General features: G+C 48.8%; 12 protein-coding genes and 1 non-coding gene across 13 annotated transcripts; 5 read left to right on the top strand and 8 right to left on the bottom strand.

Moving 5' to 3' along the window:
* Positions 1-16: 16 nt before the first annotated feature.
* On the bottom strand, positions 17-1711 carry F9C07_2247592 (putative PKS-like enzyme; the record flags this gene model as incomplete). Its single annotated transcript, XM_071510044.1, has 5 exons — positions 1396-1711; positions 1022-1342; positions 886-969; positions 111-817; positions 17-32 (listed from the first exon to the last, which is right to left on the bottom strand). The coding sequence occupies exons 1-5, from the start codon at positions 1609-1611 to the stop codon at positions 17-19; spliced, it is 1344 nt and encodes a 447-aa protein (XP_071367180.1). The 5' UTR covers positions 1612-1711.
* A 408-nt stretch (positions 1712-2119) lies between these two features.
* On the bottom strand, positions 2120-2966 carry F9C07_2286935 (putative oxalocrotonate tautomerase). Its single transcript, XM_041287697.2, has one exon. The coding sequence runs from the start codon at positions 2764-2766 to the stop codon at positions 2290-2292; it is 477 nt and encodes a 158-aa protein (XP_041151698.1). The 5' UTR covers positions 2767-2966; the 3' UTR covers positions 2120-2289.
* A 166-nt stretch (positions 2967-3132) lies between these two features.
* F9C07_2286934 (putative dihydroflavonal-4-reductase) lies at positions 3133-4422 on the top strand (the record flags this gene model as incomplete). Its single annotated transcript, XM_041295630.2, has 2 exons — positions 3133-3577; positions 3645-4422. The coding sequence occupies 2 exons, from the start codon at positions 3133-3135 to the stop codon at positions 4217-4219; spliced, it is 1020 nt and encodes a 339-aa protein (XP_041151699.1). The 3' UTR covers positions 4220-4422.
* An 838-nt stretch (positions 4423-5260) lies between these two features.
* Positions 5261-6103, top strand: F9C07_12219 (beta-lactamase-like protein; the record flags this gene model as incomplete). Its single annotated transcript, XM_041287692.1, has 1 exon — positions 5261-6103. The coding sequence occupies one exon, from the start codon at positions 5261-5263 to the stop codon at positions 6101-6103; it is 843 nt and encodes a 280-aa protein (XP_041151700.1).
* A 1072-nt stretch (positions 6104-7175) lies between these two features.
* On the bottom strand, positions 7176-7957 carry F9C07_12218 (serine hydrolase FSH; the record flags this gene model as incomplete). The annotated part of the gene is made up of 2 exons (XM_071507793.1): positions 7176-7408; positions 7477-7957. 2 exons carry the CDS (start codon positions 7955-7957, stop codon positions 7176-7178), a joined length of 714 nt encoding a protein of 237 aa, XP_071367179.1.
* Positions 7958-8287: 330 nt separating this feature from the next.
* On the bottom strand, positions 8288-9886 carry F9C07_2236464 (uncharacterized protein; the record flags this gene model as incomplete). The annotated part of the gene is made up of 4 exons (XM_071509991.1): positions 8288-8788; positions 8840-9225; positions 9283-9545; positions 9594-9886. 4 exons carry the CDS (start codon positions 9884-9886, stop codon positions 8288-8290), a joined length of 1443 nt encoding a protein of 480 aa, XP_071367178.1.
* A 405-nt stretch (positions 9887-10291) lies between these two features.
* Positions 10292-11332, bottom strand: F9C07_12216 (putative proline racemase; the record flags this gene model as incomplete). The annotated part of the gene is made up of 1 exon (XM_041287720.1): positions 10292-11332. The coding sequence occupies one exon, from the start codon at positions 11330-11332 to the stop codon at positions 10292-10294; it is 1041 nt and encodes a 346-aa protein (XP_041151702.1).
* Positions 11333-12685: 1353 nt separating this feature from the next.
* On the top strand, positions 12686-14471 carry F9C07_12215 (putative UDP-glucose dehydrogenase Ugd1; the record flags this gene model as incomplete). Its single annotated transcript, XM_041295673.1, has 3 exons — positions 12686-12902; positions 12966-13477; positions 13524-14471. The coding sequence occupies 3 exons, from the start codon at positions 12686-12688 to the stop codon at positions 14469-14471; spliced, it is 1677 nt and encodes a 558-aa protein (XP_041151703.1).
* Positions 14472-14707: 236 nt separating this feature from the next.
* On the bottom strand, positions 14708-15524 carry F9C07_12214 (Alpha/beta hydrolase fold-1; the record flags this gene model as incomplete). Its single annotated transcript, XM_041295687.1, has 2 exons — positions 14708-15046; positions 15117-15524. The coding sequence occupies 2 exons, from the start codon at positions 15522-15524 to the stop codon at positions 14708-14710; spliced, it is 747 nt and encodes a 248-aa protein (XP_041151704.1).
* A 526-nt stretch (positions 15525-16050) lies between these two features.
* Positions 16051-17549, bottom strand: F9C07_12213 (Alpha/beta hydrolase family-domain-containing protein; the record flags this gene model as incomplete). The annotated part of the gene is made up of 4 exons (XM_041295688.1): positions 16051-16855; positions 16914-17022; positions 17078-17216; positions 17268-17549. 4 exons carry the CDS (start codon positions 17547-17549, stop codon positions 16051-16053), a joined length of 1335 nt encoding a protein of 444 aa, XP_041151705.1.
* A 1479-nt stretch (positions 17550-19028) lies between these two features.
* On the bottom strand, positions 19029-20912 carry F9C07_12212 (putative MFS glucose transporter; the record flags this gene model as incomplete). The annotated part of the gene is made up of 7 exons (XM_071507792.1): positions 19029-19406; positions 19462-19752; positions 19784-20337; positions 20396-20582; positions 20647-20722; positions 20782-20833; positions 20888-20912. The coding sequence occupies 7 exons, from the start codon at positions 20910-20912 to the stop codon at positions 19029-19031; spliced, it is 1563 nt and encodes a 520-aa protein (XP_071367177.1).
* Positions 20913-23709: 2797 nt separating this feature from the next.
* F9C07_2286927 (amino acid transporter) lies at positions 23710-27172 on the top strand. Its single transcript, XM_041287708.2, has 4 exons — positions 23710-25491; positions 25540-25720; positions 25773-26236; positions 26309-27172. The coding sequence occupies exons 1-4, from the start codon at positions 25075-25077 to the stop codon at positions 26873-26875; spliced, it is 1629 nt and encodes a 542-aa protein (XP_041151707.1). The 5' UTR covers positions 23710-25074; the 3' UTR covers positions 26876-27172.
* F9C07_t249 lies at positions 27124-27195 on the top strand. Its single transcript has one exon. It is a non-coding gene; the product is annotated as a tRNA-Ala (tRNA).
* The last annotated feature ends 387 nt before the right edge of the window (positions 27196-27582 follow it).

Here is a 27582-nt window from a genome sequence, read left to right as displayed (position 1 = left end):
AGGTGGGTTCTCAGATTCAGCAAAGTGTTACCCTTTATGCATAAACAGCATATTACTATGTTAAATTCACCTTTCGCCGAGAGTGCAATCTTTCAGTGACTGGAACCTACTCCATGATCGACCATTTTTCGTGTTTGATGGTGCTTCTTCCTGCAACCAACATGCTGAGAGTTCCAAGCGTCGAAGATCCTTGAGTCTCAAAGACTGCCAGATCTGCATTAAACTCTCTGGATATCCAATTCCGAAGCTCAATAGCCAGTAGAGAGTCAACCCCATATGCCTGCAAGGGCTTGTTTCGGTCAACCGATGCACCATCTTGCATTGTAGCGAGCGATTTTGCGAGCTTTCCAATAGCGGCCTCAGCAAATAATTTTGCCGCATTTTCAAGAGATTCGGATGCTCTGAATCGCTCTATGTTCTTCATATTAGTAGTTCGGGTACCGGTCTCGGTCTTCGTAGACCTTCTTTGCCCTTCTAGGACGAGAGGTTGCAACATTGGCTGTCGGGCGTGGTCCAAACTCTCGAGCGCATCGCCCCCAGCAGTTCCTAAGCCAAACGCGAGCTGAGATTCCCTGGGAGTCAAAAGAGGGAGGTCTGGGTTGCAGTAATAATCAAGCATTCCATAGAATGTCTCCCTCTTGATGAGATCCAATGCACCGTAGCCGTGGACACGACTGAGAAGGGCTTTGTCCTCAGCCAATATCCCGTCGTCAGCCATGGCACCGAGGTCAAAAGAGACAGCTTTCTCTCCTATAGACACCCGATACCGGGTAATCGCGTCTTCATATGTATTTCCGGCATCGTAGTTCGCCTGGCCCTTAATTCCTGCAAGGCCAGATGCGGATGCCAAGAGAATAAAAAAAAGTCCAGTCCGTGAGGTAAAACGGTGTGAAGATTCCAGGAGCCGACCGTTTTACATTCCACCGCTACTTTCCAATCTGGGAACTCCAAGTCATCGAAAAGAGAGTCCTACAAGGTAAGTTAAGTAGTTATGCTGACTCAAACATGGAGCTGCACTTACTCGTGCAATGATTGACGCCTGAATGACGCCTTTGATAGGCGGCATTTCTGGCATTAACTTGTTAAAGACCGCGCGCATGGCATTTATATCAGTAACATCACACGCAGGAGTCTCAACACGGACTCCCATGACCTTGAGTTCTTCGATGAGCTTAATACCGGGATCAGTGCGTGGGCCGAAGCGGGAGAGCAAGACTAGATTCTTTGTACCACGGGCAGCCATCCACCCCACTGACGCACGACCAATGCCTCCAAGGCCACCTGCAATCACAAAGGTCTCATTCTGGTTCATCTTAAAGGTCGGTCTGTTGTCGATGGTCGCCTGGATTACGATGTTTAGGCCTGTGCTCTATGTAAAGGAGCGGGGTGTCTTACCTCAACCTCGGATTCAGGGGACACTTTGAATACATACTTGTCCACGTTTTTGCCTCTATGAGCTTCCTCATACGTGTGCTTTATATGTGAGATATCATGGATCTTCAATGGAAGTGCATAATGAAGTTTGCCTTCCGCGAACAGTTCCATGACCTTTTCAAGATCTCGACGGAAAATAGCCGGACGTTCCGTGACAATCAAACGGACATTGAACATGATGAATGTCGCGTTTTGGTGTACTCCCCGGTCGAGCTTAGCTTACCCCCGTACCAGAAGTCAAGTGCCATAACGAGGAAGTTGATGGACTGTGTCAGGGAATACCAGAGCAAGATGAAGGTCAGGAAGAACAGCAAAGACAGAGACGAGGCTGAGCTTCCAGACAGACGAGATACCCAGGACTGAGATGGTTATTATCGTGGTGTACGTTAATGAGACTCAGAGCGGAGTTGATGCCTAGGAGCTCGTTTAAGCCACTTATACTCTTTGATTGTTCCAGCAATACAAGGTGAAACAAAACTAAACAATATTTGGAATGGAATGAAACAACGGCATTCCAAAATTGGACAGCGTACTGTAACAGAAATCAATATAAAGCTAATGACGAGCTTGTAATCTCGGCTTTCATCCCTTGGTATAAAGATCGAGTTATATTCAAAGATGGACAACACTACTAGTTATGCTGTTAAATGTTAATCCAGAAAGCCGCTAAACAGAAAGACAAAGCCATAGGAGATGTTGTTGAGATATATATGCTCGCTACATGTAACTAATATCAGACTATCGATAATAGAATGCAATACAATGATAGTACTTCGTACTCCTTTTGACTCCGCCATGAAAAACCAGTGTAAGTTTCGCAAGTAAGTCCGTAGAAAAACATCTTTCAATCCAAAGCTAGAGCGCCGTCTTCCCTCCTTCAGGAAACGCCCCCTTATAAACAACAGGCCGATTCTCCCTCACCCACAGCTGCTCCGCCTCACTCTTCCACGGTGGTGGGATCATCCCATTGATCTTCCACAACCGCCGTTCGGTCTCATCAACATGATACTCAACATCATACCCTTTGTCCAGTACATGGGGCTTCAGCACCCGGTCGATACTGGCGGTGACCCGGGCGTATGATTCGTCGGCGTCTGGCAGACGGATGGCGATGTGGGCGACGACTATCCGGACGAAGGGCTTGGCTGTTTTGGACCGTTGATCGCCGCCCACGAAGACGTTTTCAGGGTCCAGTTCGTGGAATTGGACAACAACATAGAAGGCGGGGAGGCCGACGAATGTGTAGTTTTCCGTTATGGCTTTGGAAAAGGCTTCCTTTTCCGTTGAAGTGGTAAAGGTCCCTGGGGGATGGTATATTTGCCAGAGGGGCATTTTTCTGGGAATGGTATGTGATACGGTGAATAGGAGGGAGCGATATCTCTCTGATAGTATGGCAGAGATGAGAGAATCAGGGGCTGGGGTTTGCGTAGAGGCCTCTTTATAGGATATCGTATACCCGCTGAGACAGGTGCGAGTTCGGAGCAAAACGCTAGATTAGAAATCGTGAGTTACGTCAACCAAGGAAACTTTCAGATATGGTAATCAATTTTAGTTATGATTAGTGAACTGAGTCAACGCGGTGGATTACGCCATCACTATTGCTTGCTTCTTCTACTTTGTGGCCCCGCGGTGGTATAAAAAGTGTCGACATCCGGCTAGAACAACCTATCCACGGAGAATCCCCAGAATCAGCTCAACATGTCACTTCCCCATCACTCTACCCCTCTTATATTAATTACCGGGGCGACCGGGTTCATCGGCTCACAAGTCGTTCTTGTATCCCTACGGGCGGGCTACCGGGTGCGACTAGTCATCCGCAAACCCGAGCAGGAAGCCGTTCTACGAGCCCGATACCCTGACTATAACGACCAAATTGAAATCTCTATCATTACGGATATCACCGTCCGAGACGCATTCAAGCCTGCTCTTACCGGCGTGGACTATGTTTTCCACTTGGCTTCACCGATGCCAGGTCGCGGTTCCGATCTGCAAGCAGACTATATCGAGCCGGCCGTCAAAGGAACCGAATCCGTTCTCTTTTCTGCTCTATCATTCCCTCAGATCAAGAAGGTGATCATTGTATCCTCGGTCCTGGCATTAGTGCCCCCTACTGCTCTGCAACAGAAGGAAGTATTCGTGAAAGGTGAAGATCTTTCTGCTTCCCTCCACCACATGCCGGTACCTGGACCAAGACTGATAGAATGGGGTAGACAACACCAACGAGATCATCTCAATTGATTTGCCTACAGTTATACCTGAAGGCCCCCGTGGACACGGCTTGAAATACAGCGCCTCGAAGATTTGCGCCCACCAAGCCACGCGGGACTTCCTGGCCCGCCAGAATCCACACTTTACTATCATTACGCTCCATCCAACTTTTGTTCTTGGTGAGAGTCTCATCCAGGAAACACCAGAGGGGATAGACGGAATCAACGCGCTCTTCTGGAATAGTCTGCGTTCTGAGAAGCCGACAATGCCGAACGTGTGGGTGGATGTACGTGATGTGGCGGAAGCGCATCTTCAAGCGCTTAAGACGGAGATTCCGTCTGGGACGGAATTTCTTTTGTCGGCGCCGGCGGCGTCATGGGAAGAAGTAAGGGAGTTGGTGAGGCGGAAGTTCCCTTTTGTTGGCTGTAAATTAGAGGGACCGATCGAAGGAGGGTGGACAGTTGATACACGGACTGCGGAGAGGATGTTGGGAATGAATTGGAGGAGGCAAGATGAAATTGTCGAGGCGATGCTGGAGCAGCAGTTGAGGTTGAGAGAAGTCGAGGCTTCCTTGTAAGTTAATATGACGTTGAATAACTCACTTTGATTAATATCTCGCATTATTAAGTCCACTGGGTGTCCCTACGTTCAGAATCCTTTACTTCATCATTAAGTTTGTAAACGTAGATAGTCCACCCTCGGAGGCCCCAACCGGGGATTGAAACCACAGCTGGAATTTTACCTATCTATTATCCCACGGAATGATCCGGTATACTAGAGTTAATGACCTTTTCGATATGCTGGGACGGGTATTGACCAGGACAAATCTGACTCTAATGTTGGACAATGCCGGACGGCTTATACTTATTCTTCGTCGGCTATTCGCCGGCTAGTTCGTTTAATAAATAAATAATAGACATGGATTTATGACTGGAAACTCTGTCATCTTACTTGAAAACCAAGTAGGGTTCTATAACTAATCATAATGATGAATAATCACTAACTGCGGGACTGTTGCTTATTGATCAACTATAAGGAAATGTGGCCTTTCCGTGTTCAATGACAGCTCCATTAATGAAATGAGCAATTTAAAGTTAATCTCCACAGTCAATCAATGCCGACCCGAGCTCGGCAGATGCGAATGGTGGGGAGAGAAGGCCAATTGGGCTCTATTGTGGACCCTGTCTAGACGATATGCTGAAAACCCTAACCTCGCCGAGCCGATCTCGGGTCGGCTTTTGTTGGCATATCTGCACACTACAGAAACCATGGCGAGAAGCGAATTTAGTACAAGTGAAGGGGGCCAACACTGGCTCTGCCACGATGTTTGATGTTATTTCTGTAAAAATCAATCTTCACCATGGCATACTTGTGGCGGTGGATCGCCGGACGGAGGTCTGCGGTGTAGTAGCTCTGGCGCAGTCGGCTGCCACCAAGCTTTCATGATCGCTCATCAAAACTCTCGCGGCCGAGGATAAAGAGTAATAGCTGGGGGATGACAAATCCGGCAGTGACTTGAGGGAACTGGAATTTTCGAAATGACTCCGTCGAGTTATCCTTAAATAATGTCCATATTTGCGTACCTCCCAACCCTCAGACTTGTCTGGAAAAGATAATCATGACTCTCCAACATAAAGTCTTCTTCAGCAAGCGGCCGAGTGCCACCCGAACTGGCCCTGCAGGCGCTGATGATCTTAAATGGGTCCCCACGAGCTCTACGCTTATCTACGGCGAAAATGATGCTGTGCTCGTCGATACTCAGCTGACGGTCCAAGCCGCGGAAGAGTTGGCCAACTGGGTTGTTGATAGTGGGAAAAACCTAGTAGCCATTTATATCACTCATGCGCACGGCGATCACCATTTCGGCAGTTCGACTCTGTTAAAACAGTTTCCCAGCGCGAAGGTTCTAGCGATACCAGAGGTTGCGTCCAGGATGGAGAACGAGCACTCGCCAGAGAGATTGCAGAGTGTGTGGGAAAAACTATTCCCTGGACAGATCACAAACTCGTTCACGTCCGCTGAAGCTCTTCCGGCGGACGAATTTGAGCTGGAAAATGAAAAGCTGGTGGTAGTGCGACTGGGCCACACGGATTGCGACGACACTACTGCTCTATGGGTGCCCTCGATTGGTCTGCTTGTGGCGGGGGACGCCGTTTATGGCAATACGCACCCTTATATGGGGGAATCTGGGACCATTGAATCGCGCCTTGCCTGGATTGTGGCGCTGGATAAACTTGCTGCCTTGAATCCGAAGGTAGTCATCGGTGGACACAGCGACCCAAACGGTTCATTCGGTCCGGATGCTATCACGGAGACGAAGACCTACTTTGAAACCTTCAATCAAGTCGTAGCGGAGTCGACGACCGCCGAAGAGGTTTATTCGCGTATGATGAAGTTGTATCCGTCACGGCTAAATCCTGGGTCACTCTGGAGCGGTGCAGCACTTTCAAAGGGAAAGTGAGAACACGGCGGGAATTGCATTTTTGACAGATTTTTCTGTATTGTCGAGATGCAGCAGTGCAAGTGGGGGCCCCGGAGCAGGACTGCTACAACAGCCTGAATATTAAACCACAATCGACTTCGATGCGAACTGTGATATAGGGGCCTTCCAGCAATGCACACCACACCAAGCTTGTATTGTTGCACCTTTATATTTCACCTTATCGCTTTTTGTTGCGGGCTGGACCATTCTTGTACCCCTACCACTTTGGCTTGTGTATGCGTAACACCATAAACACACAATTCCATGTTGTTGAGGTAAAGTCACCAGGTACAGAGAGGACTGAATATAATAGGATGGCTTTTTGTAGCAGACCCGTGTCGGAAACACTTCCGAAGGTGTAGCACTAGCGCTGCAATAGCATCCTGGGCATCCTGTCTCTATCAACATATTTGCATACATGAGAAAGGGATTAGCGCACATCTGAATCTCACCACGACGCCGATTCTCGTAGGTGACCAAAAGTAGGGAGTTGCTTGCGTAAATATCTTCTGTGGTTGTTAGCCCTGTTATCAATTTTGGTGCTACTATCACCAATTAAATCCGAAGCAAACAAAGGCGATGATGACAGACAATGTCGGCAATTCCTCGTCTTCTCCAGTATCAGACGGCTAGGCAGGAAATTCATATTATGAAGTTGTTAACCTAGCATCAAGTATGAGATTGGCAATGCCACCATTGAGAATGAGTGCGTCGAAGCTATAGGTAGATCCACCATATACACCTAGGTTCGGTTTCATCGTCTCAAGAAGAGGCATATATCTCTTAGCTTCGGCAATATCGTCTTCGTTGACATTGAATTGATCATATACTCCATGACGGATACGGAGCACAATTCCGACAACCGTATTTCATTACGCTATAGTTACCTCGAACTCCTACCCTGCCACATGAGGAAACTTGAGATTAAACAAAATGTCCGTCTATAACGCCTTCCGTAGTCTGGTTGAGCCTCATGACGGGCCGTTAAATATTCACCAGACACTCGAGATAAAGTACCCATTCGCATTGACCTCGCAAGCCCACGCTGTACTCAGTATCCAGTGGACTCTCGATACAACTCGCGGATCAACTCTGCCAATCGCTGGACTTCATGCTTATACCAAGGCATGGCATGATGATAATCAACATCGTATACCTTTGATGTACCCGACTCATAATACGTCGCATGTTGTTGCCTTCCCAATGCCAAAAACATGTCCTTCAGTCCATGCACATGTAGCGTGGGTATCTTCACTAAATCCGTCGATCCCGTATCGGCCATCTCTGTAACAATCAAGTAGTCAATACAAATATTCAGAGCGTCGAAAAAGCAAGGAGAAAGAGCAGCATACGATGACCAATCTCCGACACCATGGGTGCACCCGCACCCATACACAGCACCCCAAACTTCAGCTTCGGAGTATTTCCCAGTTCCCCAAATGCTGTCCTCCGCTGTTGGTCCAACAATAGTCCACCGGTGATGCGGGTGCCCTGACTGAATCCCATTACACCCACCCATTCTCCACCGGGACCCGCCGCCTCCATCAATTTCCAAACGCGCTCCACACCATCCCGCCCCGAGATGTCGTATCCACTCCCATCACTCTGCTCGATTTCCGATCCATCCTTCTTGAACCATGACCGGAAAGGTTCATAGTCACGGAAAGCGGGCAGAACGCCTGGTCCTGGTCCGCTTTCGAAAGGACCGTCGAAGAAAACGAATTGAAAGTCGTTTTTCAGCAGTCCGGCCAGCTGGGAGCATTGAACCTCGTAGATGGCGCCTTTGGACCCGCCACCGTGAAAACAGGCGATGCGCGGTAGTGACTTGGTCATTGTAATTATAGCAGGATTTCTATGACGATCAGGTCGTAGGGATAGGGTGGAGTTTATGCGAGTGAGCGGTGATCTTGTTTGTGGTAGGGGGATTTTATAAATGAGAAGCAAGTCGGTGAAGGGGTTGGCGGGGTCATGTGAGATCAGATGGAGTGGAATTCCAGGTTCATGCATGCATGATTGATTATCTTAGCAGGTTGCATTCAGGGCAGCCATTCATTCCTCTTCTTTCCTGTGGTTTGCGACCGTTGCATATTTCTACATGCTTGATGTTTGACCCCCAATGAGAACACGGGTTCCATGTGCACAATTAATGCTTATATCATAATATCATAGTGGACATAAAGCAGGCTTTCTTCTACCGATGTACCTGGGCGACTCGATCACAACCACGGTGTGTAATGCAGCCCAGGAACCACATTGAATCCGCGTAGTACCAACACCACCCCAGTACGTGTGTTGCTCGAGCTGAATATCTGACCATGCCAGCTCTGAACGTTCAGGTAGTGGGAGGAATTTAACTGAGACTCCACCTGCTACATCTTTGGAGAACCATTCGGCAATGACCTGCTCATTTCTCGTAAGGTAATATCTCGCAATAAGTCGATTCCACGGCCCGCAGAATGTCATGTGGCGGATTGCTCGTTTGGCTTCGCGATATATAGGCTTCAAGCGTCGGATACGACGTTGCGTGAATGTACCGAGTAGTATGTTGATTTCTTCTGTCGAGGGCTTTGTGCGCCTCCCCCGGAGGCGGCCATGCAACAAATTAGCCAGCTCAGCGGCATCCTCGATAGAGCAGCTAGTATCTTGTCCTGTATGAGGTGCCGTCTATATCATTGTCAGATCACCCCACGTGAATCTCGGGGATTATGAGAGCACCTTGTGCATGCTTCCGCCAATACAGACTATGTCCCTCCAATGCCCCCTTTCACGTAGCCCTTCCTCCATTGGCATCATACTGACCGATTTTCGCCTATCCCACACGTCCCGCCAATTCAGATCGGTGGATAGAGCCTGGTCGTATAGTTCGGTATTCTCACAGCGCTGTCGTATTTCCTTTTCCGAAAGCTCTGGAGCACTGCCGTAGGGGTACTTACAGTCGAACTTCAAGAAGATACTCCAGATTATCTCTGCATTTTTCCCCACCAAGCATGCTATGTTCTGCCCTGCACAATTACTGGTCAACATGGTGCCACGAGTCAATGCTGGATAGTCCAAATCTTGCGTGGAAACTCCTGTAATACGAACGTACTCGACGGTCATATCTGCAAGGAGACATTAGTAGGGTACCTTACAGCCAGAATGGCTATTGATAAACCTACAATTGTTGACATCCATCGTTAATCCCTCTAGTTTCGACAGTCGAGCCATCTCACCCCGTACCTTGCTGTGCGCACCATCTGCTCCAACGACAAGATCGCCTCCGTAGTCATATCCATCCCACGTTACGACCCGCATACAATTCGGCCCAGTCTCTATGCGGACAACATTCTTGTCGAACTTGAGTTTATCATTTCGCGGAAGGTGGGTATATAACATCTCAAGCACTTTCCGTTTACTCATGAACGCCGGCGAATATCCGAATCTAAGTGATACTTAGAGTGACGATTGCATGGGACGAAGGTATACACACCGTTCACGTAGAACTCTAGGGAACCCAATCTCGTGTGAGCCCGTATCTGGTAGAGTCATGTACGCCTTCTCTATTGGCACAATAAAGTCCGTTATTCGATCCAGTAAGCCTAATTGATCCCAGATCCGTGCTCCGTTTGGCATGACAATCAGTAGGTCCTCTCGAGGAGGAACACGTTCGTTGCGCCTTTCGAGGATAAGATAGTTGATCCCTGCCCGGTGCAGACAGTATGCTAAGGTAATGCCTTCGATGGATGCTCCCACGATGATGACCTTGAAGTGTGGCAGGGGCATCTTGTCGGGGTTATGGTATGTGGACTTCTTTGGTATGGATTATCCTGCGAAAACGTACCCGCGAAGAGGGATGGACGTTTGGCTTGAGGTTAATATCCTTGACGTGGCCCGCTCATCTTGTACGACATTGTCGCCGTGACAATGGCTTGGTGTCGTACTTTGGGTGCTGTGCGTGTAATCTGTTCTGTACTTACGCCTTGACGAGATTCTTTGGACTCTTCTCTTTATCTTGCGACAGCTTGGTGTACTTCATGATGCAAGTTATATATGGTTCAGGTTCTAATTCTTTATTGAACTGTAGAGCCTTAATCGTGGTGCTATTAAACTTCCCGGACTAGGTTCTTGTCTTCAGGACATCGACACAACAACTGTTAAAGTAGTATTGATAGCTACTGAGCACCATACTCAAAGTTTACAGCGCCATTGATCACCAACACGGAATCCTTGGGGGAAAGGATCCTCCGAGTCTAGCACAACCGTCTGATAACCCGTAATCCACGCCCGACCCTGGATAGTTGGCAAAACGGCCGGATAATCAGCGACCTTGGTCGTCCCACGGATATGGGTGATGAACTCAGTTCCCAGAATACTCCTATGCACAAACTTCTCCCCGACGGCAATCTGTCCTCGAGCATGTAAGACAGCTAGACGGGCAGAACTACCCGTGCCGCAAGGGCTTCTATCAAATCTGCCCGGAGAAGTAACAACTGTATTGATAGCCGTCTTGCCACTTCCGTCCGAAAGCTCTTCGACAGGTTCAGTGAACGCGAGAACACTATAGCCAAAGATATCGGGGTTCTCGGGATGTGCCGGGGTGTAAGCTGCGTTGACTGCCTTTTTGATCTTCTCGCCGACCTCGACTAACTTTGGGCCATCGGCGTTCCGGATTCTCAGGCCAAGTGATCCCGCGTCGACGAGTATGTACATCATGCCTCCGTAGGCGATATCGACAGACACAGTGCCGATACCAGGAACGTCAATCTTGTAATCGAGCTGAAACACGAAGGACGGGACGTTATCAAAGGCGACGCTCTTGCATTTGCCTCCCCGGCATTCAGCCCTCACTTGGACAAGTCCGGCTGCAGTGTCAAGCGTAAGCTCGGTCACGGGCTCCTTCATAGGGATCATGCCGGTTTCTAAAAGTACGGTGACCGTGCATATACAGTTGGATCCCGACATGGGTGCATATTCTTCGTTTTCCATAATTATTAACCCGGCATCAGCACGGGGATCGCAGGGAGGGAGGATAAGGTTCACATGTTTGCCTGGTCGGCCTCGAGGTTCATTGAGAAGAAGAGACCTTACCTCATCTTGCTTGTATAGGAAATGCTGTCGCTTCTCGAACATGGTCTTTCCGGGGACGTCGAGGACTCCGCCGATAATCACATCGCCGACTTCTCCCTCGGCGTGACATCCGACAATGGAGATGGTTCGGGACGTAGGCATGTCTGGGTCTATAATTTGGGCTATGAAAGATGATAGTACCAAGTGAATTAAATAGTTCGATTCTTCAACGTCCTTTGCTCCTATTTCATTAATTTATATACCCCTAGCCAGAGCGCAGGTCCGACACGGAGGCCTCATCCGCAGTTCCGCCGATGGAAGGCAACTAATCACCAGGGACAAAGAATCGACACGGTCATCTGGCAGCCTTGACTTCCTTCTCAAGATGGTAAGAGGCGGATGATCCTGAAAATTGAGTCTCGGTTTGGGTTTATGAGGCTGCTGAGCATTCCTTGCTTGAATTTCCCCCGCGTGGGGGCGGGGTCATGGCAATGAGAATCAATCGTGGAGCTCCCTATATTTGGCGCTTTCTTCATGTATCCCACCCCAATGCGAAACTTAAAAGACTTTGCTTTTTCCCAGGCCTTGTTTTGCTTTTGGTACTTTTGTTGTGGCGTTTGTCTGGTACACTGCTCACGTGGTGGTTCATGATTTGGTCTACCACGGAGGGAAATCGTTCAATAACAGTAGTAAATGCGATATATTAGCTAGGTTTCGAACAGGAATTTGCAGACAATCTAGTAGATAGCTAAGTTAGGTTAGGTTACGTTGATAGGGTAAGGTATACCATGTTACATTATTTCCAAGCAAATGAGGTCGTTGTGGAAAGCAGCTAAGCCTTGGGCTCCACTGTTGACCTATGACAGAAACCTTGAAGAGCTGTCAATATCTGAGACATACTAGTGGTCGCGGTGACGAAGTAAAAATAAAGTAGAATAGAATAATGTTAAAATTAGGTCCCTGGTGCACATAGCACCATGTGGCTATATATATCCTTGCCAGATGTGAGGCTATACACAAGCCCGACATGTCCACCTTCTTTGGTCGCAAAAGCGAAGATCATAGCAGATGGTGACACCAAACGAACTGTATACACAGCCTGACATCTGGATCCACAGAAACTACTACAAACAGAGTATAGCCACGTACCCATACTGCGTCGCAGATCCAAATAAAGAACATCCGCGCGTTCGTACCCAATAGCTAAGACCCAATGCGCCAAGTCGCATGCCACGTAGTCAGACACAACAACACCAAGGACCAGTGGGATCGCGTTACGAATCCTCCCAAGTCTGATAATTCAGTCTGACTTACCACGGTCGGAAATGGTGGCACAATCTAAGACGATCGGAGAATTAAAGGAGCTGGTGAGGTGGCTGGTGAACTGACCGCTACTTGATATCGATAGACCCATTTCGACACGACACTAAAAGTGCCCACTTCTCGGTCCCAACTTGATACAAAGTCCTCCATGACGAGGGGAGGTCGTTTGGCATTCTACCATTTCTCCCGGCCATGATGCCCTTCCTACCCATTTTGCTCGTCCTCGCCGGGCTCACTTTTTTGTTTCGGCGACGGCGATACAAGGCCATCGAGCAGGGTGACAGTCCTCGGGTGGTCGTTAAAGGGCATACCTATTCAGATAGCGTGGAGGAGATAGAATTACCGCAGTTGAAAAGCGAGAAGGTCGAGAATGTTCGGAAAGCTTGTATGATAGGCGCGGGATATGTGGGTATGTATGGTTTATGGCTCGTGCTGATTCAGACTCGTATGGTCGCTAATCTGTTTGCTCCAGGTGGATTGACGGCACTGGTACTTGCGTCGCAAAACCCACATATCCAGTTCTCTGTCGTGGACAGTGATGCTCGTCTCATTGCCGCATGGAATTCAGATCGCCCTCCTGTCTTTGAACCAGGACTGGAAGATTTATTATTTGAGCCTAATGACCCACCGGCATTACCGACACCGTCGCCATCACCAAAGCTAGAGGCCTCACAGGATGAAGATTGTCTAGAAAATTCAAGTAATAGTACCAATCACGGGGAGCTCATCGCTCTGTTACCGCGCCGACGGAAGCTCGCCAATGTGAACTTCTCGACTAATATGCACGAAGCCGTGGCAGCGGCGGACATGGTCTTCCTGTGTGTAGACGCGCCATCCAGTATCATGAACGGAGACAAAAGCGACATAGACCTATCCCGCTTGGAAATCGCCATCCAGGCGATCGCACAGGTTTCGACAGGCCACAAGATCATAGTCCAGAAAAGTACCGCGCCATGCGGTATTGTACCACGACTAAAGAAGCTCGTAAGTCTCATAGAACCATAACATGCGGTTGCCCTAACGGTTGTAGTTGAAAGAAACGGCCTCGCCATCGGCATCCTTCGATGTACTTTCTAACCCCGACTTCCTCGTACCCGGCGCAGCAATCAGAGACCTCCTTTATCCACCCCGCGTGATCATCGGACATGTCTTCTCGGAAGACATGTCACCCGAAGCATTGACGGCGTTGAAACGGCTGTATTCCCCATGGGTTCCGGATGATCGCATCGTGACCATGGACGCATGGTCTTCGGAACTGGGCAAAATCGCGGCCAACGCTTTGCTCGCCCAACAGATCAGCAGTCTCAATTCCCTTAGTGTTCTCTGCGAGTCGACGAACGCCAATATCAATTATGTCTCGGAGACTCTCGGATTAAGTCAGCGATCAGGACTGGGATTCGGCGGGTCGAGCCTGCAATCGGATGTACTTTGCTTGGTGTATCTGGCGAGGGAGTTGGGATTACAGGAGGTTGTTGATTACTGGATGGCGGTCCTCCGAATGAACGAATACCAAAGGCATCGAGTCGTGAAACGCTTAATCACCCGACTAGGCGACGTGAAAGAGAAACGAGTAGCGGTGCTCGGCTTTGTGTCGAAGGGAAATGTGATGGATACGCGGACCACGACGGCATTGGGCTTGGTACGAACCTTGACCAGCAATGGGGTGCGAGTCAACATATATGATCCGCACGTTCAGGCCGACCGCAGCGAAAGCACGCTACGACTCTACGACTGTCATCCAGAAATGGTGACCGTGACCGAGTCCATTGAAACGGCGTGTTTCGGATGCAGCGCGTTGGTGCTCCATACCGACTGGGAGGAGTTCCGCCAGGACCAGGTGCGATGGCAACGCATTTCTGGTCATATGGCGAGTCCGAGGGTACTTTTGGACCCTCATGGCGTATTTGATGGGTTTAAGATGCAGCAGTGGGGATTCGAGGTGTTGCAGGTTGGTATCCGAAGTGCGAAGGTGCTGTGAGCTGGTATAATATCTCTTGTATTGTATCATGTATGCATTATGACGGCGATTTTGAGCGACTTGGTTGATTTTTAGCATTCATGAAACTTTTAATGCATACATCAGCGTTTTGAATATCATAGCCCCCGTGATCAGGCATCCCTAGGACTAGTCAAAAGTTCCAGACCTCGCTCCGTATGAAGAACATAGATATCTATAACAATAAGAGTAACACATACAATAGTCTACAATCATAACTACACCTCCTCCCCGGCATGCTTCCTAATATACGCGGCAACCTGATCAGGAACAACCAACCAAGGAGTATGAGCCGTCTTGATCTTCTCCGTCTCAAAGCTAGCCCCCTTCCCCCTAGCCTTCTCAACCATCAACTCCTGCACAAACAACGGAATGGCCCGATCATCCTCACACAGAAGATACGCGGCAGGAATATCCACATAAGCAGTCCTAGTCGCGGGCGAGTTCTTCGTCGCCCACGCATGCGGGCGCAGTGTTTTCGCCCACTCCCGTCCATCCGGGACATCATGAAAGAAGAGCGTGAATGGATCGGCAGCCGTGACTGTAGCATTCTCTTCCTATTTCGTACATTCTTAGTCTCATGTACCGGACCGGATTGAAAATAACAGGCCATCGAGGGAAACTTACATTCATAACATACCACTCCGGTGGCACACCTCCAAACGCCCCAATCAAGCTCTCTCCGACATCCGGCAAGAAGGCCGAGATGAAAATCAGCTTCGTTACGCCACCTTGTTTACCCTCCCTTTGCCGTTCTGTTCGGCTTAGTCCCTCAAGTGCGCTGTTTACAGGTAGGCCCGACCAGCTGTGTGAGATGATGATGACATCCTGACCGGCGTTCACGGCTGGTTCGACGAGTGCGCGTACGGCGTTGATATCGGCCGTTAAGTCTTTGATTTCGGTTGCTTGTTGAATTGAGGGGAAGGAGACTGTTTGGCAGGTGTAGCCGTGTGGGGCCAGTTTGGCGATGAGTGGGTCGAATGCTGATGATGGGTACCAGGCTCCTGGGGCAAAGATGAGCGTTGGCTTTGACATGTTCTGTATTTCTTCCAGGTACGGTGGTTTTGAATGATATAGGGCTACCGATAGGACGAGTACTGGAAAGTGGATGGGGAGTTATTGAATAAACCCGAGCTTAAATAGTTCTCTCTGAAGATATCGATGATCTGATAGTTCAGCCCCCAAGGGCCATGGCCAATGAGCCATGACTGGGGGAGCTTAGCTGAGGGCTAAACGGTGTAGTGGATCAGAACCTCAAATTGACATCGCACCCTATATTGGGTCCTATTGGTTCTCTCGTATAGACTTCGCAGCTAGTCGTGAGGCTAGCCTTATGCGGGGAATGCCCACGTACGCAATGAGGCTATTGTTACCAATAATCAGATGATTTGTCTGTTGTTCTGGCAATCTGGTTGCTATCTAATTTGGAACAATCAAGCCATTGAGGCTCTCGGTAATGAAAAGTATAAAAATTGTGAACAGCCTCTAATAGGTAAGCACATTTATTCTATAGCCTTCGTCACGATAAGAAAAGACTCGCCTTCAGCATGCTAAAAATCTCTCATAGTTTGGGCTTCCTCGATAATGTCCCAATATGTTGTTTCCATTTATCGTCGACCGTGATCTTGTCGCGACGCGGTATAGCATTCCATCTACGAAGGTACTTCTGGCGCTCGGCGTCCCATCTAGACAGCTCAGCATCGCTAAATGTAGCAATGGCATTGGCGCAATCCATCACTCGTTCCATTGGAACGAGATGTCCTGTTGGCAGCGTCACCTCCTTCACTCGTTGCCGACGAACACCGCCATTTCCACCAACACCAGTACCTGTGACGTCCAGCTTGGCTTGACGAGCGGCGGGTGAAGATAATTCAGAAGTTTCCCCGAAGACATACAGAACGCTCGGTTTCATCTCACCCAAACGACGGAAAAGCTGCGCCGGTTCTGGTCGGTAAAACGGGTAGTCCTCCTCCAAATCATCCGGGTGCATCTCGTTTTGCCATTCACCTTTCTCAAGGTCTACTCTCCCGCCCTCGTAGTTAGGTCGCAGGAAAGTAAATACTTCTTGGGCTTTAGGAGTGGTCAATGTCACCGGTTGTGGACCGAGTTCACTAGGCTCCGGATATATCTCGGTCGGCACCTCGCGAAGTCCATATTCCACATATTTTTCAAACACACGAGGATCCCATTTCTGATATACCTTGTTGTTTTGAAACCGTTTTATGGCGTCTTCTTTTGTGGGCCATATATCGCGTCTGTAGCTCGAAGCAGGAGCATAGTCCTTGCTCGGGTTCTCGGTCTGGATAACGGGATCAATCAAAACAAGAGCCTGAAGGAGAGATGGGTGCAATAATGCTAAACTGGCTCTAAAACCCGAGGTATTAGAGCTCCACGCACGTACATGTATAGAAAGGGTATACATACAAGTGCATCCCTCCCATGCTATGGCCTATTCCGATGATAGGATGGGGCATCTCGTCCTGATACTGATTAATTAAAAAGAGGAGGTCTCTCGCGTGGTCATTCCAGCTAGCTAAGGAGCATCAGCAGAAAATCCCTACCCTATGGTCGGGTAGGAAGATACGAACGATCATTGCCAAGAAATCTCTCATTCAAGACGCAACTCTGGCCTTGGTGCGCGACATCTGCGATCCATATGCTCCGGATTCTCCTGCCCAGGGAGCTCATTCGCTGTTCCAGGTCGTCCCATAGCGGCTCGTACATTTCCTGTCTTTGTCAACCTGCGGTTCTACGTTCGCGAGATAGGTAACCTGTTACCTTCGGAAATCCGTTCGCGTGCGCACCAATAATTGTAACATCGCCAGGAGATGGCTTTTCGTTCGATTTCGGGATGTATTGTTTTACAGCCAGACGTAGCTTGTTCGCATGGCCTGGTTCCGTCGCGCCGAATCGGTCTCGGATATGTTGGGCTCGGACTGTGTGCTCTATAACCCGAAACTGGGACATGGTTCGCAGGAATGATTTCGCTCTGAGAGCAGTGTTTCTTGTCACGAGCGATGGAACTCTTTTCGAGGAATTTCTCCACACAAGGACATTCATGGTGAATTGTATACCTTTGTTGTGGTTAGAATACCATGGTTGGGGAGGAAGAGCGCCATTCCTCACAGCCGAGGCACTGGGAAGGCACACCCTACGCCCTATGACATTGACATTTAAATCGGGGCTGCGCTTTCCCCGTCGATAAGCGCCACTAATTAGTAGGCCTGTTTTTATATATTATCATCTGGCACTCAATTAAAAATCGTACAGACTAACCCTAACATCAAGTTTATCGATTCCTAATTTTAAGGTTTAATATATCCGCTGTCTATTGAATCGAAGGCTTCAGTTCTTCTACACAGCTATGGTAGGACTAAGTAATATCAGAATATCCTGAGTATATATTATCTCTATATGGCGCATGGAGTAGATTAATCTCTAATATTTCATCTAAGCGTTCTCGTTTAAACTGCTTAACTTTTCCTGAGTTCCAAATTAAGTACACAGAGTAATCAATCTAGTATCTATCGGACCATATTCCCTGGTTGGAACATTCGCATATTTCCCTTTTCGATTATTACCTATTTAGTCCTAGATATTGGACTTGATCCTCCTCGGCCCGAGAGGATCGGAGTTCATGATGGCTTTTCGGCACGTGTAAGATGCTAAAAGTATCATCCAATCCTTCCAGAAGTCTATTTTCACCTCGGCGCTGCTTGGTGGGAGCATCGGAAAGAAGTCCGATCGAGCCAAGGGGTCAGCCGGAAAACCATTGCTATCCCAAACTGATACATAGAATTCCACATGGTAAGACTGTCTATTTATATTTCAAGCCATGGACAGTGTCGTTTCAGCTCTATCCCGTACTTAGATACCTCGGCCATGTTGACTGTCCCATCAGATGTTGATGGTGCGATATCCGACTAGCATCTGATCTGTGAAAGACATCAGCGTTGTTCAACTATTCAGGACCGTCGTTAAGATATCGCATTCGACTTCTATATATGGTGCTGATCTGGAGTGGTTAGAAGTTCGGTGTTCCATGACATATTATCATATAGGAACCATATGAATTGATGTCTAGTCACGTCTTCTACGCGGTGGAACTGTACCTCCTCAGTCATAAAACCGCATAATCGGGCCCCCAACTCGTATTGGTTCACATAAGGGGTCTGGCATTTTTGGAAGACGGGATAGTAGAGTAGAGACCCTGATCTTTCGGAAGGACAGATGTTAGATTAAGCTTTTGGCAGAAGGGCTAGATTAATTTATTGCTCAGTGCTAGGGCAAGACATCGACATTCGTCTATGTTTGCTCATTTTGATTTACAATGATAGCCATGGTTCGGGATTCAGCTAGTTCCTTAGCTCTCAATTCACGCTCGATTGCGTCACTTATATGTACTACAGTAGATCTTATTGCATTATAGGCCCAATACGGGATAACGCTGTCCTTTATGGTCGACCATTCGAACCAGAAACAATTAATAGATTGGGAGTCCATCAGGAACTACATACAGATTCTATAGATAATCCTGCTCTAGGCAACTTCCTTGTGGGAGGCATCTGCTGCCTTCTCTTCCGAAACACTCTGCTGGCGCCGTGCGATCTCCTCTCCAAATTTATCTTGGAGTTTGCTCGACTGCCACGGCTTCACGTTCGACTCGAACATTATATCAATTTCTTCAAGCGACCGACGCGCCGTCTCGGGATACATGAAGAACACATGGAAGGTCATCACCGTGCAGAACACGCCGAAGATGATGTAGGTCTTCCACTTGATGTTGGTGAAGGCGGGAGCGACGAAGTAGGCCAGGGCGAAGTTGAAGATCCAGTTACCCGCGGCAGAAAGACCGACACCCTTAGCACGGTACTTCAGGGGGAACACTTCAGAGGCGTAAATCCAGGCGGCAGGGGCCTGTGTTCCTGTTAGCACAGACTCAGGTACCAATTGTTTGGAGGCGGAAACATACCCAGGTGAGACCGTAAACACCGACGAAGATGTACGAGAGAGCAATGACAGCCTTGCCTGGAGCTCCCTTGATCTCCCATCGCAAATTCTCGTTACCATCGATCTGGTCGACCGGATTACCATAGCTCGCCATGACACCAGCAATTGCATAATGAAGTATCATGCAGGTGATGGCACCCGATAGCAACAGGAAGCGGCGGCCGATGCGGTCGATATATGGCAGAACGACACCGGTGGTGACAAGGAAGATCACGTACTGGATCGCAGAGGAATACAAAGTGGCGTTGTTGTCCTGGAAGGTTGTGTTAGCCAGCAACATTCGCTGATTCGGGATAAGACATCGGACTCACCATGCCGGCCATGGTGAAAATGTAGACGACATAGTACATAGCAACATTACCACCGAGCAGTTGCTGCCACACCTGCACACTGACGCCACACATGGTGCGCATCCAAATCTTGGGTCCAAACAGAGCCAGGAAAGTCACGTCCTTTGCCTCACGGGCGATACGCACAGCCTCCTGCACTTCCTCCCATTCGACCTGCACGACGGGGTCGTTACGATCGCCTTTACCGTGCAGCAACGCTAGCGTGTCCAGACTCTCTTCCCACCTTTCCTTGCTAGCCAGCCAACGGGGCGACTCCGGGAAAAACGGGAGGGCCAACAGCAAAATGAGACCGGGGACGGCTTGGATGCCCCAAGCGACGCGGAATGAGGCTGGGCCCTCGATACCCTTTCCACAGCCGTAGGAAATCAGATACATGATCAGAATACCCCATTCGATAGCCCATTGCTGGATACCGACGATGCGACCACGGATGCGAGCGGGAGCCAATTCTGCAAGATACACACAGACCTGGGAGGAAGTGATACCGACTATTAAGATTGGTTAATCTGAGAAGGTGCTAAGAAGGGGGTTATCGTATGTACGGACCAGAAAGACCGCTGACGACACGTCCGACAACCAGATGCGCGACGTTCTGTGCGCTAAGCTGAAGGACGGCACCAATAATCCAGATCACACTCGCGATCATAAGGGACATCCGACGACCCACGATATCAGAGACCCAACCAGCAGCGATGGCGCCAGCGAAAGAACCCGCGGACATGGAAGCAGTGATCTAAGCGAACAATACGTCAGCCTTCGCGAATTATTCAAGCGGCGTGAGAGGAGATTATACATACACCACCTTGTAAGTTGGAGTCGGGGCTGTTAAAATAGTCGAGATACTGCTTCGTGCCAATCCAGGCACTCATAGAACTGTTCTCTCGAGTCAGAATCAGCTTGAGGGGAGAGTAACATCGCGATGCTTCTTTTACCTAACATCAAAACCGAAAAGGGCACCGCCAATGGTGCCAAATGCGGCGAGCACTATGACAGTCAGCTATCTCGCGTTGATCAGCCACCTAGGGTCTCCTAGCATACCATATATGTTTGTAATCCGATACATCTTGGCCAGTAACTAAACTCCAGAATTAGCGGCCACGTTGGGTTCGTCCGAAAGATCTTGACCCTGAGAACCCTGGAGAAGCTTTATATAACAGCGACTGCATATGCTGGTATGACTTAAACGGGCGAGACATTGGACCGGCGGGCGACCCGTAAAAAGAAGGGATCAACCGTAGAGGGAATGTGGAGGTCCGGGGACGCCCACGGAGTACTATGGAGAACATGGGGATTCGACAAATCAACGGCGTCATGGTGTGTGGAGTTTTCCAGGGACTCATCCACTCGGTTGATTCCAAACGGAGATTTTCCCTCTTGGTGAGCTGCGATTTCGGATGAATGGCTATTTAACCGAGACGCACGATGCATCTTAAATCGCCAATGGATGGCATGACGAGACATGGAATTAATGTGACCAGTTTTCGTAGGGGGCACATTCTTCTTCCTGCGTCACCGTCTCGGAGGCCTTTTCGTAGGCCTACTAAATACGACGTCACAGCTCGTATCCCGTTCGGAATCTTGGCTCGTCCCCCAACGCCGCCGAGGGTGACCCGAGTCCCTCTGGCAAATCGATCTATTGGTCATGACGCTGAATATACTCCGATGGACTGGACTCGGTTAACCGGGAAAAACGCCACTCGGGTAGGTAATATCGCGCTCAGAATTCATGCGTGAAGGAGCTTGTTGAAAGAGTTGCCGATTTCACATGAGCAGAAGCGTGCCTAGAATAATATGATAGCAATCTTATCTGGCGTGATTCAACCGACACGGTGTAAAGAATCTGGGGTATTGACCCAGAAAGTCCGGAGTCCAGGTCGGCAATTATTTTTCTCTCCACATTTGGTCTTTGTCGGCCCGCCTTGGTCACGGGCTAAGTACGGTGTATTACGGAGTAGTTCTTACACTGTTAACTTGTTTCTGCCGACAGAATAGTTTACTTGAATCTGCTGAAATTACTTATTCGGTCTGCTTAATCTACTTGATCTGCTTAGTCTACTTAGTCTGGCTAAACTGTGGTCTACGTGGTCTGCTTCGTCTACTTCTTTACTAGGTAGTATACTTGGTCTAATTACACTAATTACATAGTCACATGACTGTGAGCTACTGATGAATCATCAGCATTGGCCTAGTACTGACTAATCCCAAGGCGGCCAGCTGAGCGGTGAAAGGGCTTGACGGGGAAAAAGGTGAAAAAACGAATTAATGCATGTTGGTCGCATTGGCTTGCCGTAGGTGAAGTGTCACGAATCTCCCTCCCCCTCTTTTCACCTGCAACAATGGGCCCATGGCCAACATCACCAACATCACTAATACTTTGAACACCAACGGTCGCTCTTGTTATGCTCTTTGTGTTCTACTGTATTATGACAGAAAACATCATGTCAGTCACTCACATTCCTAGCATGGCAATGATTGGCAGATGAAAAGGAGCTCGAGTCCGACATCAGGCGGCTGAACATCACATGCTTAATATACGAGCGAGATTAGATTGACCACCAGACAATGCGATTCTCCCGACTTGGTACTGGAAGTACCTCCCGAAAGTCGCCCCTATTATTGGCTGGATTTCACCCGTGGTTGACGGGTGGCTTCGCCTACATACTCTTTTGTGACCCCAGCACCCAAGCTAGCGAAAGCTTCGGTAACTCTGTCAGAAAGTCTCTGGCAACTGTTGAGCATCTTTTTCATACTCTCCTACGCCGGATAACGTCCGATACCGCTTAGACAGCCGCACGACATGGCTCTGTTAATTCTTTTGTGGTATACTTGAAGCTACGCTCGCGTCAGTCCAAATATCCGTCTACTGAGCGACAGCCCCTGTCTACTTCACCTGTGGCTTAGCTTCCAATCGTCAACATTCGCGCATAACCGGTGGACCTTTGCGGAGAGTTATTCCTTCGTTTCGCTGCCAGGTTAAAACACTCCAGCGGGGACCTAAATTCATACCGACCATCCCTCTGCGCAAATTATATTGTTGAATCACTTCAAAGGATTTCCAATGCGCACATCGCATGGGAACACTCATATATGGTTCTTTAACCTGGTACTAATAGGTATAGGTGTTGTCTGTTTCTCTTTTGCGAACGAAATATCGTCATGTCTTTTTAGCCTACCCAATCCCAATCTCAACACCTCACATCCCAAACTGAACCACCCGCCGAAAACACCCCTTCGACTCAGCCGGATAACATTGATACCCAATAACTCTGGAAAACCTGCCAGAATGTGGTCACTGTACCGACACAAGGATTCTTAGGCAACGTGCGTTTGGCATCAGTCCACCAGGTAGTCATTATGGCTATGAGGAGCAGCAAAATGGCGTGCTTTGGAACTGTTCATTTGAACATGCCTGACGATGCGATGGGCATCATGGGAAGTTGAGTTCATCAACACTTGGCAGGACAAGTCGGCATGAAAGGCATCGACCACACTTTCGAGCCTTGCATTATCAGGGTACCCGGACAAGTTGAGAGCTTGGCAGACGTGCCGCTCCATTGTTCCATATTGATAATCCTTGTGGTATTCTACTGCTGCGTAATGACTCGGGCAGGATCATAAATTGATCTGTCCAACCGATTGATGAGTGATAGGTAGGCGTGTCTATCATGTACTTTGGTGGGTTTTAACAGCAGATGACCACATGGAGATCACCATCAACAGTTTAGTAAAAGTGTTCTTGCGATAGCCAGAGGAAAATGGCGAGCCCAGCATGAATTTCCACGACATCAGTTGCTCGGGGCGGACTTCCGCCTGGCCCCAAAGAACGGCCACATCCGTCAGCGCTATTGAAACGGTCAGTAGAGTTAACGATAGAGCCCTTTTGGTCCTTTTGATATAAAGCTCGTCCGTAGTCGATCTACAGGTCCAGATCTTTGGTTTTTTTTTCTTTTTTCTTTTTTTTTCCACCTCTACCGCTTTTTGAAATACTCAGTCTTGGCTAGAGTTGGAGGGAAGTCCTCTTTCTTTGGTGTACACATAGGGTATGTTTTGTGGAAATAAGTAGATATCTTGAAACGCGGTCAGATCGAACGACTACAAACTAAAGAAGCCTATGCACCACTCGGACGTATGAAATGCCAGACCTTGCATCACGACATGTCAATCAGCGCCAAATTAGGAGAAAGCGATAACGCGTCCATCCTGTCCGCTGATACCCGAAATGGCGCTAAGGCGGCCAATGCCATAGATGACAATGATAACAAATGGCTGTCAAGATGATGCGATAGGCGCTCTCAATGATACCTGATCCACTTCCACAATGCGCGGGTTGAATCTTGCAGGCTTGTCTTCAAAGTTCTTATCTGGGGTAAATTAAACTACTTCTCCAGGGATTATCGTGATGTCACTATTGGCTCTCGACCCGTTCCGGTCTCTACCACGAATCTGTCGATTCCCATGGTTCCTTGGTCCTACATCCAGGCTTGACATGCCTACTTGTATGACTTCTGGTTCCGTTTGCAGATCTCAATTCCAGGGTTCCCCGCGATTCCATGAACTCTATCACAGACAACGTGGCCGGATGGACGCAAGGGATACAGAAGGAGTCTGGTCATCCATGGCTACACCGAACGCCATCTGGGCGGCGTGTTCCCCAGATTACTTGCGATTAGGCCAGCAAAATATGGAAAGAACTCGCTGAACATGTAACCTTGATCGAAGCTCAGGCCGCCACCCAAGCGGCTTCCCATCGCTCGTTCAGTAATCGTCGCTGCTTGAATTACCACGCAGGTTACACTCTGTATCACGAAGGATGGCTCAGTGGTACATTCGATATCTGTCGATGCATTAGGGGCTAGTGATAAGGCTTCTTGCAGATGTGCAATTGGCGGAAGCGCACTTATCAACCGTCAGCCAAATGGTCTGACCACGCGGTGATACGCATTTCCAGAAACCTTCCCAACCTAGTGTATCGCCCATATGCAGGTTGCATTGCGGTCAGTACTAAGGGTTGGGAAAGGCTATTTGCGAGTGGTCCAGGCAAAGATAAAGCTGATGTCTTATCTGTCCTAAATAACCCGCTATTTTTGGTTCCTACAAAAGGGTATGGTAGCATTAGCCACTGATTGTCGTTCATACTTCTATATTAATGACCTCCCGGTCGCCTTGTTTCTCTGGCTCGATACTTTCCGCCCGAGTTTACCTTTCCTTCCCTCCCTCCCTTCACTATGAGCGAATCCATCATCCCTCCGCGCAATTCGTCAGGGAGTATGAAAAAGACCATCCAGCCCACTGCCGATTGGGCGGTTGACATCGATCATGGCGCGGAAACCGATCTCCAGCGGACGCTATCCACCCGCCACATCACCATGATTGCCCTAGGGTCATCGATTGGCATGGGATTATGGCTAGGCAGTGGAACATCCCTAGCAAATGGTGGTCCAGCGGCCATCTTTATCGGTTATCTCTTGAGCGGTACCATGATCTGGTCGGTCAGCCATTCCATCGGCGAAATGGCCGTAATGTATCCTCTGCCTTCGGCATTCATTCAATGGACCTCGATCTTTGTTGACCCGGCAGCCGGGTTTGCCTTAGGATGGGCATACTGGTTCTCATACTGGATCACCATCGCCAACGAGTTACAAGTATGTTCACCATAGATGACTCGAGTTCCCAGAACCTGACCACCATAGGGTGTCGTGACTGTTCTCAATTTCTGGACCGACAAGGTGCCCACGGCAGCCTGGATCACTATCTTCTGGGTCGTGATTATTCTTATCAACGTGTGGGCTGTCAAGTTCTTTGGAGAAGTGGAAGTTGTTTCATCTTCGATCAAATTCGGGTGGATTATCATTGTTATTATCTCCCTGATTGGTGAGAAACTGGCACGAATATCTTCCTTTCCCGCTCGACTAACATGTCGCAGTCGTATCTGCAGGAGGCGCCCCTGCTGAGGGCCCTATCGGCTTTCGGTATTGGAACTCGTACGCCTTCACGAACGGATTTAAAGGCTTCCTCAGTGTCATGCCCACTTGTATCTTTGCCATGTCTGGATCCGAAAACTGCGCTCTGGTTGCAGCCGAAACCTCCAACCCCAGAAGAGCTGTCCCCAAGGCTGTGGGATCGATCTGGCTGCGTCTTTCCTTATTTTATATCCTAGGCTCCCTCATGATCACTATTACGGTTGACCCAAAGGACAACAATCTCTTCGGCGCTTCGGGAGTCAACGCCTCGCCATTTGTCATTGCCTATCGCAACGCGGGTCTCGAGCCTTTGGCCCATATAATGAACGCCGTAGTTTTCATCTCGGTCGTGTCAACGGGAAGTATCTCTGGATATGCCGGGTCCCGTGCTCTTATGGGGCTGGCCCATGTGAAGATGGCGCCCAAGGTAAGTGACGTATACTCAGAAACGCTGGTCAGATGAAGATGGCTAATACGAGCCGCACCTCGTGCTGCATAGATCTTCGGAAAAGCAGATAAGGTCGGACGTCCCCTAGCCGGACTCTTCATTACTCTTCTCATCGGAGGTGGCCTGGGCTACCTCAATGTGAACAACAGCGGCGAGGAAGTCTTCACATGGTTCTCCAATCTCACGTCTCTGTTCACTCTGTTCGGCTGGGGGATGATCTGTCTATCGCACCTCCGGATGCGTTATGCCTGGAAAGTCCAGGGCCGCGATGTATCCGACCTGCCTTGGAAAAGCTGGACGTTCCCTTACGCGGCCATCTGGGGACTGGGATGGTGTATTTTGCTCATTATTGCGGAGTTCTATCTGAGTGTCTGGCCGCTTGGAGGACAGACCACGGCGAAGAACTTCTTTGCCAACTATGTCAGTGTTGTTGCTATCGTCGTCATTTATATTGGGGCCAAGATCTACTATCGTGGGCCGTTCTGGGTGGATTCCCGGACAATCGATCTCGACAGTCTCCGGCGGTTCTATGTCAAGACTGGCGATGAAGAATCCGTGGAGGACAAACCGGGCGCGATGGGGCATGTCTCCAAAGCGGTTCGATTTTTGTTCAATTAAGTTTCACGCGGGTTTTGATGGCGCTGGCGTGGATGAAGAGGGTAATACTGTGTATGTTACCGACTAATACTGTTTGAAGAATCTATTCGATAATTCAAGCGCAAAGTAGTGCTGTAATGACGATATTGATAATGCTTGCTACGCTTCGTTCCACTGCATAATAAAGAAACACGTCGAGGGTGGCAGTGCTGGCATGTCTGATGTTTTAGGCTTATATTGTTAGAAATACTGCTCATCTACATCGAATTGGGGATGTGGTTTAGTGGTATAATACTCCCTTAGCATGGGAGTGGTCCGGGGTTCGATTCCCCGCGTCTCCATCTTTTTTGTTTTTGTAGTCTCTTTTTGTTCAGCTTTTGTCGAGATGATATCATATTTTATTATTATCCTCCAGGTGACTCTTACAATGCCTAAAAGCTTTGCGTTGTAAGAGACATTATAGTTGAATTAATGTCGATAGTAGACGTTCATCCTGTTTCTTCCAGCTGCGGAATCAGCCACTACAGCGAGTTGAAATATATATTTCCGGCGGAGCATTGTGGTATACATTTGAACTACTGTAATGGTGTTCTCTAGGGGTCTTCGTGATTCTACAAAAATGATATTTTCTACAAAAAGTCTCGACAGGTTCAAAGACCTACTTAATTCAATGTCACACGCCTCCTACCGTAACGAAATATGAAGACACATTCTACATCAGACTCATT

This window comes from Aspergillus flavus, chromosome 8 (assembly GCF_009017415.1).
Source record: "Aspergillus flavus chromosome 8, complete sequence".
In the NCBI taxonomy this organism is placed as follows: Eukaryota; Fungi; Ascomycota; class Eurotiomycetes; order Eurotiales; family Aspergillaceae; genus Aspergillus; species Aspergillus flavus.
This window is presented reverse-complemented; position numbering and strand designations above follow the sequence as displayed.

What these genes read in the sequence shown, in the direction of transcription:
- F9C07_2286935 (XM_041287697.2), bottom strand. Translation starts at nt 2,766, where the DNA reads ATGCCCCTCTGGCAAATATACCATCCCCCAGGGACCTTTACCACTTCA.
- F9C07_2286927 (XM_041287708.2), top strand. Translation starts at nt 25,075, where the DNA reads ATGAGCGAATCCATCATCCCTCCGCGCAATTCGTCAGGGAGTATGAAA. An exon ending in CCATCGCCAACGAGTTACAA is followed by an intron (nt 25,492 to 25,539) that starts GTATGTTCACCA and finishes TGACCACCATAG; the next exon opens with GGTGTCGTGACTGTTCTCAA. An exon ending in ATGTGAAGATGGCGCCCAAG is followed by an intron (nt 26,237 to 26,308) that starts GTAAGTGACGTA and finishes CGTGCTGCATAG; the next exon opens with ATCTTCGGAAAAGCAGATAA.